This window comes from Myotis lucifugus, unplaced genomic scaffold (genome assembly GCF_000147115.1).
Source record: "Myotis lucifugus unplaced genomic scaffold, Myoluc2.0 scaffold_47, whole genome shotgun sequence".
Classification (NCBI taxonomy): domain Eukaryota; kingdom Metazoa; phylum Chordata; class Mammalia; order Chiroptera; family Vespertilionidae; genus Myotis; species Myotis lucifugus.
The window spans coordinates 3,210,789-3,222,834 of NW_005871095.1; the positions used below are offsets into that span (position 1 = coordinate 3,210,789).

General features: G+C 42.9%; 1 protein-coding gene across 1 annotated transcript in view; it reads right to left on the bottom strand.

The window, feature by feature from the left end:
• RBM17 (RNA binding motif protein 17) overlaps nucleotides 1–12,013 on the bottom strand; it is a 34,313-nt gene extending 22,300 nt beyond the window's left edge. The window contains 2 exon segments of the mRNA XM_014455535.2: nucleotides 2,035–2,172; nucleotides 11,859–12,013. Coding sequence (XP_014311021.1) covers nucleotides 2,035–2,157 — 123 coding nt within the window. The 5' untranslated portion in view covers nucleotides 2,158–2,172; nucleotides 11,859–12,013.
• Between the last annotated feature and the right edge of the window lie 33 nt (nucleotides 12,014–12,046).

A 12,046-nucleotide genomic window follows, 5' to 3' on the forward strand; every position in this document is an offset into this window, starting at 1 on the left:
ATTAGGTTAGAACAGTGCTCTTTGGCAAGAATATGTCATAGGTGAGGTGGTGTGCTTTATGCTGCATCACCCCAGCAGGCACACAACTCAGGTTGTCTGTTAATAATGCTAATCATGACCAGATGGGTACAGAGATGTCTATTTGATCTTTTGGTTATAAAGGTTTAAGTTCCCTCTCCCTTTGCAATTTTAAAGTGTTATACATTTTCACTGATATCAATCACTATAAAAGGCTAAAAATAAGCCACCATCTCTCTTGAATTTAACATCACTTATTATTTCAAGCAAATAAATTTAATCCAATCAATAAGTTACAATTCACAAGGTAAAAACCAAAGTTTAAAGGACAATGGAGGAGGGCGGTATCAGAATCATACGTTTTTCTATTTGATATATGTTTTTAAAATGGAGATACAGATGAAACCACAATTTCAGTCTGTAGGCAACATTTTCTGTACCAAATACCTTTGGTTATGCCAACCTGGTACTGAGTAATTAATTAGTAAATTAAATAGTCTAAGAGAATCAATGAAATGTATCTTCACTTCTCTTAAAGAAAAACACAACATTAATTTCACATAGCAATCTCAAAAGATATTAGAAAGTTAGAAATGATTTCATAAGCAACTTTTTATTTTGACCGATTAAAAAATCTATTTGAAATCTTAAGAGATCTCCTGAAGTTAATGTATTTGGGTAAGTGAAAAGATGATAAGTATAAATTAAACAGATACTACAGAGGATGTCTAAGAGTGTAGATTTCATATAAAAACATAATTCCTGCCCTGATCGGTTTGGCTCAGTGGATAGAGCGTCGGCCTGGGGACTGAAGGGTCCCAGGTTCGATTCCAGTCAAGGGCATGTACCTTGGTTGCCAGCACATCCCCAGTAGGGGGTGTGCAGGAGGCAGCTAATCGATGTTTCTCTCTCATCGATGTTTCTGACTTTCTATCCTCTCTGTAAAAAATCAATAAAATATATTTAAAAACAAAACAAAACATAATTCCTTGCTTATCAGCACCCAATTCTTTATTTTTCATGTGAGTAAAATAATGGTACAGAAAAATCAGTGTGTTATCCATAAATTTTATTTGCCTTTTTAATATATTTCTTTTTGGAAGAGTCTATTTTCTCAGTTTTATTTTATTCAAGCTGATTTTTAACCTATATTTATAATTATGCACTGGCTGGATAGAGAAGGTGATCCTAAAGTACTAGGCAGGAAGAAACAAATTATCTAGGATTTTAAAAGATTGGCTACAAGTAATTCACAAAGCTGACAATTTTTAAACTGATAATAAAGAATTATCCCAAGTAGTTTTTAATTTATATATCTCTAGAATATTTTTACTTCTGCTTTTCTATTTTCTGTTCCTAAAAGTATTTGACAGTAACATTTTAATATCAAATATCCATTGGGCACCTATGTTTTTAATGTTTTACATGTTGAATAATTTCAAGGATGCAGCCAATGCCCAACATGTATACAACTAGAACAAAAACAATGACTCCCACACTACATACACCTGACGCATTCACAACCAATCTGAGCCCTCAATAACACATACACATTAGAACAGCTTACTAATTACTGCAGAGCTTCCTTTCTCAAAGTGCTGATTCCAAACCACCTACAACAGCAGGAATACTACCAAAAATGCAAACTCCCATGGGCCCCAACCCAGAACCGGAATTTACCAGTATATCAGGAATATGGCCAATGAAGCAATATTTTAACTAAATTCTCAGTAATCTTAGACATAATGAAGTCTGAAAACCTGTACCACTATTGGAAACCGAGTATTGCCTTTCTCCATTGGAATCCCTGAAATAGTTCTATTCCCAGGAATTGGGAAGACCAAAATGACCCTTAGCTCCTTGTTCTTCTCTACATAGAGCCTCTCTCCCCATAAATGTTTAACCCTACATAATCAATAAAAAGGCAGCAGAGCAAGCTAAAATCATATTACTCTTAATCTAAGGAGGAACCTGCTCTGTAGACTTTCCTACTTTCACACTGTGGGCTTATCTTACCTTTGCTTGAGTGAGAGCTGCCTTCTTCACCTGAAGCTGAGACTGTAGAAGTTTGAAGTTTTTGGACCAGCCTTCTGTTTTCGAGTCACTGGTCTCCACTCCCAGGTCATCATACAGTGACATCTTTTCAGTTTAATGCTGAAAGGCAAAGGGGGGTGGGGGTGGGGGTGGGGGGGTAAAAATGCAAAATACAGTAAAGATTTAAAATCTTTTCGTGTTGCCCTGGCCAGTGTGCTCACTGAAGAGTCATGGGTTCAATTCCCAGTCAAGGGCATGCACCTGGGATGCAGGTTCAATCCCGGCCCTGGTTGAGGCACCATTTTCAAGGAATTGTAGAGGTAAAATGTATTTAAAGAGATCTCCTAGCCCAGAAACCTTCAAGGACAAAAGCCAAGACATCTGATATCACTAATAAGCATACTTTCTAATATGCATATATTATTTTTAAAATAAACTTCTATAATTAAGATCGTGTGGTCAAGGAATTCGTGTGAAATCAGTCTGTTCTACAGCATATAATGAGTTAAGATGAAAGGTTCTAGATTCAGGACATTAATTACATATATATAATTTTAAAAATTCTATTTGGTCTCAATAGCAAAAAGTAGAAGCCTCCCAAAAACACTAGATTCACTTAGCACAATTAGCTACCCTTTTATAGAGAAAAAATTTAAACATATGCCTAGAAATTAAAAAAAACAACACAGAAATGATCTCACAGAAGTAGGTTAACCAAATAATGTATTTTATTATTGCTTGTTAAGGGAAGTGTAGAAAGTTAGATCTTAAATATCCTGACTTCCTCATGACATTGGTTACAAAGAGATAATCAATCTACATGTGAATGACAAATACACAATATCCCTGCAGAATAGAGGAATACAAGATTACAACAAAAATGAAGACAACAATGGTTGCCCTAGCTGGTTTGGCTCATGGATAGAGCATCAGCCTGCAGACTGGTTCGATTTTGGTCAAGGGCACATGCCCGGGTCGCCGGCTCTATCCCCAGTAGGGGGCATGCAGGAGGCAGCCGATCAATGATTCTCTCATCATTGATGTTTCTATCTCTCTCTCCCTTTCCCTTCCTTTCTGAAATCAATAAAAAAATATTTTTTAAAAAGACAACAGTGGTTAACATTTATTAAACCTTATCTGGCCAGGGTGGTTGTAAATGCAGTATTTGCTGAGGAAGCCTAGCACTAGGTTAGAGATGGGGAACTGGGTGAGACTTCAGGAGATAAATCTGCCCCAAGTCATCTCAAACCCAGTCAGGTGAACACCACAGCCCTTGCAAGTACTAGTAAACCCCTACTGACAACTTTTAAAAAAAAAACCCTTAACATTCTGAAACCCACAACATGGCCCACTTCTCAAAATAAGGCATAATCTTCCTCAAACGGAAAACAATTTTTTTTAAATCTCTAAATTGCAAATAAATGCTTAGCACAGGTAGCTTCCCATTTATGAACACATCCAAAAGTCTGTAAGTTTCCAGGTCCAGACAGCATTTTGCCATAAAAATTGTGTTATACAAAACTTGTCCTGCCTGCGTCTGTGTCTCAGGAAGAGAAGAAGACATAGACAAGAAGGAAATTCCCCCCAGGGTTATGTCTGACTCAGGGCAAAAGTTTCTCTCAGGTGTATGCTTACTTCTCTACCTTTCTATGACAGGTATTCTAAGACCCTGCTGCCCCAACACTTTAGCTGACCTTGGCTTCACTTTGTGTGGAGTGGGAGGTGACAGGGGTGGATACCAACTTTATTCCCTCAGAATAGCTGTTCTGGTTTTGAGCATTGTAGCTCTCTGCCTGGAAGTCAGTGCCCCACTACATTGTTGCTTCATAATACCCAAACCCTCAGATTACCTAACAGCTCTGTTTTGCTTTCTTAATGAAAAGGCCCCAAGGTAGCACAGAAGCAGGATGAATAAAAGCAGGGTTCAGGGTACTGGTGGATGCTCTAATGAATGACCTACATTAAGGCTTCTGTGACAACTCACCAGCTTAGCTGATAGAAGCACGTACAATTTCCTAGAGAGCACATCCAACAGGGAAATGTCCACTGCCTTCAGTGCCAGACACAGAACATTTTATTCAGGAACCTGGCAATGCCTTGTCAAATTACACTTGAGTCACTGAAACTAAATGAAGAAAAAATAATGAACTCCATTTCTTAATTTAGTATGACTGAAATACAACCTTGCCTTCAAAGCTTTAGAGGGAATCCTCATGGTGTCTACTTCCCCCTAGCCTACCTGGTATTCAGAACTAATCATTCTTATCTAAATTAAAATTTAGACAAGATATCCTTAAACTTTAAATTTAATGTGAAAAACTCAGAGCAACAGCAAGAAAAAAAAATGCTGAGTGTTGAATGTCTGGCTTAATATTGTGGTTCTCAAAAAATGTACTTCAGCCCTAGCTGGTTTGGCTCAGTGGATAGAGTGTTGGCCTGCGGACTGAAGGGTGCCAGGTTCGATTCCGGTTGAGGGCACATGCCTGGGTTGCAGGCTTGATCCCCAGTAGGGGGCGTGCAGGAGGCAACCAATCAATGATTCTCTCTCATCATTGATGTTTCTCTCTCTCTCCCTCTCCCTTCCTCTGATAAAACACACACACACACACACACAAAATGTAATTCAGAAATGACCATGTATCTTTCATTTATTCTACTTTAATTTTTTGAGCCCTCTTCATCCAATTAGTCACGAAACCAAAGCCTAGTAAAAACCATGGGTTCATTTGTTCTGTCTTTATTCTTATAAAGACAAGGGAAGACTATCACATTCTGGAAAACAAACTTAAAAGAAGCTTTCTGGGAAATTACAAACATAAAGACAAATTTTTATGATCAAAATTGGTTTGCAACCCAAACTCTATTTTTTCTAATATCTATACTAATAAAAGGGTAATATGCTAATTAGACCAGACATCTTCCGGACTGCCTTCCAGATGTCCTTCCAGACAAAGCCATGGTGGCGGGGCAGAGGTAGAGGCAGTTAGGAGGATCAGACCAGCAGGGGAGAGCAGTTAGGGAGACCAGGCCGGCAGGGGAGAGCAGTTAGGGGGATCAGGCTGGCAGGGGAGAGCAGTTAGGGGGATCAGGCTGGCAGGGGAGAGCAGTTAGGGGGATCAGGCCGGCAGGGGAGAGCAGTTAGGGAGATCAGGCCGGCAGGCAGGTGAGCAGTTAGGAGCCAGCGGTCCCGGATTGTGAGAGGCAGTTGGACATCCCCCAAGTGGTCCCAGATTGGAGAGGGTGCAGGCCGGGTTGAGGGACCACCACTCCCGCCCCCCCCCCTCTGTGCATGAATTTTGTGCACCGGGCCTCTAGTCTCTTCATAAAAAACTTGAGAACTTCATGAGATAAGCTATTTACAAATGAAAATAGGTTAACCAAATGCCCACTAGACTGTGAAGGGGAAAGATTAGCTTATTCTTTTTAGCATCTCCAATTTCTGGCACAGAGTAAGCATTTAATAAATATTTGTTGAAATATTAATATTCAAATAAAAGTCTATTTAGCCACACAAATCAGCAGTGAAAGCACACAATGCCCACAAATTACACTAGAAAGAGTAGGTAGGCAAAAGGTTCTGGAGATGGATGGTGATAATGATCGCACAACATGAATGTACTTAATGCCACAGTACTGTGCTTTAATTTAAACATGGTGAAAGTGGAAAATTTTATTATATATATATTTTACTACAATTTTTAAAAAAAGGACTAGGTAAAAGGGAGGAAGAAGCCACATTGCAGAGGGGGTGTGAAATAACAGGCTATTGTTTAATTAACTCTCATGCATCTCCCAACCTGGAAGAATAATCTCTCATAGAAATATTTCCCCAAATATTAGAATTAAAAAAAGAAAATCACGCTGTGTAGAGCAGCAGTCGCCGACCGGTGGTCTGTGGACTACTGGTGGTCTGTGAGGTCCAAAAGGTTGGCAACCGCTGATGTAGAGGATCTCTGCCACTAACCAAGTTTTTTCATCTGAAAACCCAATATTTAACAAGGATTTCAGGGCTGAATTAATAAAGTTTCATGGGACCATGCTTCCTCTGTCTCTATTTCTAAATTGAAGATGGTTTGTTGACAATTCCATTTGATTCACCTTTATGTGCAAGCTTCAGAAATCATTATGCAGCAACATCTTAAAGTTCCTTGCTTCTATTCTCAAAACCTTCAAAAACACACTTTAAATATTAGAAACTGATGTCATCTTAGCATCATCTCCTAGTTTCTGCAACGAAGTGTTTATAAATCAGATCTCAGCATCACAGTAAATGCAAAAGGGCTTTCTTGTTTATACTAGACTTCAAATCTACAGGACTGCCCTAGATTCACAGTTTGGCTCAGTGGATAGAGTGTCGGCCTGCAGACTGAAGGGTCCCGGGTTTGATTCCAGTCAAGGGCACATGTCCGGGTTGTGGGCTCAATTCACAGTAGGGGGTGTGAAAGAGGCAGCTGATCAATGATTCTCTCTCATCATTTACGTTTCTATCTCTCCCTTCCTCTCTGAAATCAATAAAAATGTTTTAAAAAAACAAAACCAACTGGACTGCATTATTCACAGCAACAACACATTCATCATCCATCCACGCATGTATGGCCTGCTTTTAATTAATTACTATATTGCTACAAGCACCAGTGACTTTACCATCCAAAACAAGATACAGGATTTGAACAAGAACCTACACTCAACCCCTATGAACCTCACCCCCTAATCCCATTGCAGTGATTTCCCTGGCCCCAGGGTGAGCAGCAGTCTGAATCCCACTCTCATTAATTCCTTGCTTTCCTTCCTTTATGTCATTTTTTTTACATAGCTTTATTGCATCTATTCATTAAGAGATGTGTATACTTTTTTTAACGTTAGGTGTTTTAAGCACTTATACAAAACTAGAGGCCCGCCCTAACCGGTTTGGCTCAGTGGATAGAGCGTCGGCCTGCGGACTGAAGGGTCCCGGGTTCGATTCCGGTCAAGGGCATGTACCTTGGTTGCGGGCACATCCCTAGTAGGGGGTGTGCAGGAGGCAGCTGATCGATGTTTCTCTGTCATCGATGTTTCTAACTCTCTATCCCTCTCCCTTCCTCTCTGTAAAAAATCAATAAAATACATTTTTAAAAAAAAAAAACAACAACTAGAGGCCCGGTGCACGACATTCGTGCACTCGGGGAAGAGGGGTCCCTCAGCCTGGCCTGCACCCTCTCGCAGTCCGGGAGCCCACGGAGGATGTCCAACTGATGGCTTAAGCTGTGAGCCCAGCTTCTGGCTGAGCGGCACTCCCCCTGTGAGAGCACACTGACTACCAGGGGACAGCTCCTGCATTGAGTATATGCGCCCTGGTGGTCAGTGCACATCATAGCGAGCAGTTGCACAACTTTAGCATATCATTAGCATATTATGCTTTGAGTGGTTGAATGGCTGACAGGATGACCGAACACTTAGCATATTAGGCTTTTATTATATAGGATATCATAGTTGATTTGTTCATTCTCCCCATTTCTACTACTGAATGTAACAAATGCATTAACAAACAGCCAGGACCCAAACTTAATTCAAGCTGAGATGTTAACTCAGATGATATAACACATTTATTTCCTGAAGTCTTGTGCCAGGAAATAAAATAGCAGCACTTTCTTATAAGTACCGCGCGCTAACCGATTGCACCACTGGAGCTACAAAATAGCAGCACTTTCTAACATCTGCATATACCTTAAGGAGCCAGGATCAAATGCAAATACCAAGAGCTGATTTTTGCAACTTAATATACCTGTTATTTACTTCTTTTTTTATTGTAACACCACCTTTTGGTCAACATTTCTTTCACATATGCTCCATTTAAGAACAAACACAGTAAACATGGCTCTGCTAGAACAATGACTTTTCAAGATTCTACCTAAGCTGGCAAACTATGTTAAAAATGCCCCACTGGCAGAAAAAGAACATGGAAGAAGTTTTCTCCGAAGTATCCCACCTATTTACCTTTCAAGAGCATCTTGGAAGCCTTTGGTGACCTACTACTGATACATAAAACTATCTCCAAATTTTTTTTATTAAAAAAAAAAAGATGTTTTATTGATTTTTAGAGAGGGAGGAAGGAAAAGGGAGAGATAGAAACATCAATGATGAGAGAGAATCACTGATCGGCTGCCTTCTGTTTGCCCCATACTGGGGATCAAGCCCACAACCCAGGCATGTGTCCTGACCAGGAATCAAACCAGTGACCTCCTGGTTCATGGACTGATGCTCAACCATTGAGTAACACTTGCTGGGCACGATCTCCAATTTGTTTCCCCTGAACATAGTTGGATCAAGGCAACTTTTACATGTTATGCCTCAAGTAAGGGCTGTTTTTACTTCATCCTTGTATCTCTATTTCAGTACCATGTTTGGAAAATTGTAAGTGCTTTATAAATATTTTCTAATTATATCCGTGAATGGATGAAAAAATGTTAATGTACCTACTTAAATCACATTATTATGAAACAACTAGAGGCCCGGTGCAGGAAATTCGTGCACTGGAGAAGGCAGATCCCTCAGCCCAGCCTGTGCCCTCTTGCAGTCCGGGACGCCTCGGGGGATGTCCACCTGCCAGCTTAGGCCCGCTTCCCAGAGTCCGGGACCCCTTGCTCCTTACCACCCGTCTGATTGCTGCTCCTTACCACTCGGCTCGCTGCTCATTAGTGCTGGTGCGAAGGCAGGAGAAGCTCCCACCACCACCGCTGTGCTCACCAGCTGTGAGCCCAGCTTCTGGCTGAGTGGCACTCCCCCTGTGGGAGCACACTGACCACCAGGGGCCAGCTCCTGTGTTGAGCGTCTGCCCCCTGGTGGTCAGTGCCCATTATAGCGACCAATTGTTCCACCGTTTGGTCGGTTTGCATATTAGGCTTTTATTATATAGGATAAGATCTGCAGATCTGCTTTTCAGGATATTAACTTATGGTAAGTGGTATTTGATATAAGCGGTAAATTTTAAGTAGTATACTATAATTAATGGGACAAAAAAATACTACAACCATACAACTAACAATAAATCAAGGTCTGAGTTCTGAGCACCTCAAGAAGCAAGCTTGGTGAGAGGCCTTTTTATCACTAAATAAATATTCAGGTACCATGAAGGGAAAATGAAGCCTGAAGAATATGGGAAGTATACACTAACTGAAAGGAACAGGAGGAGCAATGCACATTGATGTCCACAAAAAAATAGGTAACACAAAGCATCTGCCTCATAGAGTTACAATGACGTTTTAAAGAATTTTAAAATTTCACTATACCTCCACCTCTGATACCCTTGTTACAGTTTAATATTCCCATTAACTTTCAGACTCAATTATTACCAAAATAACATAGGCTAGAGTGTATTCCAAACAAAGTCCATGAGAGTCACCTGTAAGTTAGGTATATAATAGAACATCCTTCACAATTTACTATTATGAAAGACTAGAGGGATTACTAGCTCTGGATCATCTGTTCCACAAAGATAATTTAAAACAAACCAGGTAAGTCCTGTCCGGTATGGCTCAGTTGGTAGAGCATCAAACTGTGCACCAATTCCCAGTCAGGGCACATGCCCAGGTTGCCAATTCAATCTCCAGTTGGTGGGTATGGGAAGCAACCAATTGATGTTTCTCTCTAATATAAAAAACACATTTAAAACAACAACAACAACAAACCAGGTAAAAAGAAATCCACTTGGCCAGGGCAAGTGGATTTCATAGTTCCCAGGATACACACAACCAATGAATGCACAAATAAGTGGAACAACAAATTGATGTTTCTCCCTCTCCCCTTCCTCTTTCTAAAAATTAAAAAAAAAACACACCACGAAATCCACTTTATAAAGTTACATTTGGAAACACACAAAAATGCTCCCCCAATTCTTATCTATAATATCTATAAAAATAAAAGCATAATATGCTAATTAGGCTGAACGTCCTTCCAGACGAAGCCAGAGATAGGAGGGAAGCCCGGGTCCCCGGTGCCAGACGGAAGCTGGTGCCAGCAGCCAGGGGAAGGAAGGCCTACTCTTGCACAAATTTCATGCATCGGGCCTCTAGTTTTCCATAAAAGCTATCCTTAGTCATCAGAGAGCTCCACAATCAGAATAGCTCTTCACTGTTAACACTTTTATTACACCAGGTTATATTTCTGTCTATCTCACAATCTGTTCTAAACTGTACAGCTTGCAGCACATTCCTTATTCTTAAAAACTCTGTTTTAATTGATTTTAGAGAGGGAGAGAGAGAGACATCAATGATGAGAGAGAATCATCCACTGGCTGCCTCCTGCACACCCCTATTGGGGATCAAGCCCTGACCAGGAATGAAACTGTGACCTCCTAGTTCACCCGCCCAGGCTCAACCACTGAGCAACACCAGACGGGCCGCAACACATTTCTTTTTTATTCTTTTTCTTTAAATATACTTTTTTTAAAATTGATTCCAGAGAGGAAGGGAGAGGGAGAGATAGAAATATCAATGAAGAGAGAGAATAGTTGACTGGTTGCCTCCGGCAGGCCCCCCACTGGGAACTGAGCCCACAACACGGGCATGTGCTCTTGATGGGAATGGAACCTGGGATCCTTCAGGCCGTCGCGCTATCCACTGAGCCAAACCGGCTAGGGCTGCAACACATTTGATAAAATTCTAAAAATAAAACACACTCCACTTTAAGTTACTAATTTATTACCCCATAGTCCCTGAATATCCTTATAGCCAAAATGTCTGCAGACCTTTATCCCATAAAAATGTGCAAACTGAGTTGCATCCTTTAAAAACCCCACCTGCTGCTGGGAGATACGGTCTTCCTCGACCTGCATATATGCACATTTTGCCCTTCTCCAGAACACATTTTCCATCCATTCGCCTGGTTCTAGCAATTAGTACCCTAAGGCTTCTCCTTTACTGACTTCTCCAAGAACCTTTTAATCCGACCTGATTACCTCTCCTAAACCCTCTCGGCCTTACCGGCAGCTCCCAGAATGCACGGTGGTGCCTCTGGTAGCAGAAGCTACCTTGGCACTCCTTTCCTCTGCGGGACACCTTTCCCCATCTTGCACGTCCAACAAAACCCCTGCAAGACTCAGTTATAAGCATCACTCCCTCTCCAGTCCAGGCATGGGTTTATGACTGTTTCCCTGGAGACCGAACTCCGAGAGCAGGGGTAGAATCTTATTCATCTTGCAACTGCTGTTCATAACACATGGTCTGGGCAAGAGGTGACGCTTAAATGCTGGCAGCTTGAACATGACGCTAAAACGCCACTTTGAAAGCACACCGACGGAGGTAACACCGGAGTCACCTCTTCTTGCCTGGAAACCCCACGTCTCTGGGGGGTATGACCTGTGGGGTCCGAGGCCCAGGAAGGGAAAAGCTTCTCTCCGCTCCACCCCCGGCTCAGGGGAGCCAGTGCGCTGGGCCACAGGTGACACGGGCCGGCCACCGGGGACCCGGCAACTTTTCCGACACACGATCAACGGCGGGGAGAGAAAAACGTCCTCGGGTCCAAAGCAGCCGGAGACTGACAGACGGTGAAAGAATGGCGAGCAGAGAGGAAGAGCCCGAGGCCCGGCGACCCGCGGCACATAAAGGGAAGCGGCGGCGGGCGCGCAGGAAACAGAGGGGCCGGGGCGGGGGGCCGCCTGGAGTCCGAGGGCGCCGGCGGCTCGGGGACCGACCGGCCCGGGACCTCCCGCCCCACTGCGACGCGGCCTAAAGCCGCGGTCTCCCGTCCAAATGCCCCCGCGGAGGCGCTCCCGCCCCGCCTCCCGCCTCCCGCCAGGCCTCCCGTCCCGGTGCCCCCGGGGCGCCACTTACCCGGTCCGCCAGGCCGACCCTCCCCATGGGCCGCAGCGGCGCACCAAGGCCCAGGCGCCGCGCTGAGGGCAGGCTGGGCGCACTCGGCGTCAGCCCGTGACGGCCCGACCGCAGCCGGCGCCAACCCCTACGCCGAGTCCGCAGCCCGCGTGCGGGCGCGGGGTCAGGGAAGCGAGCGGCAGGCAGAG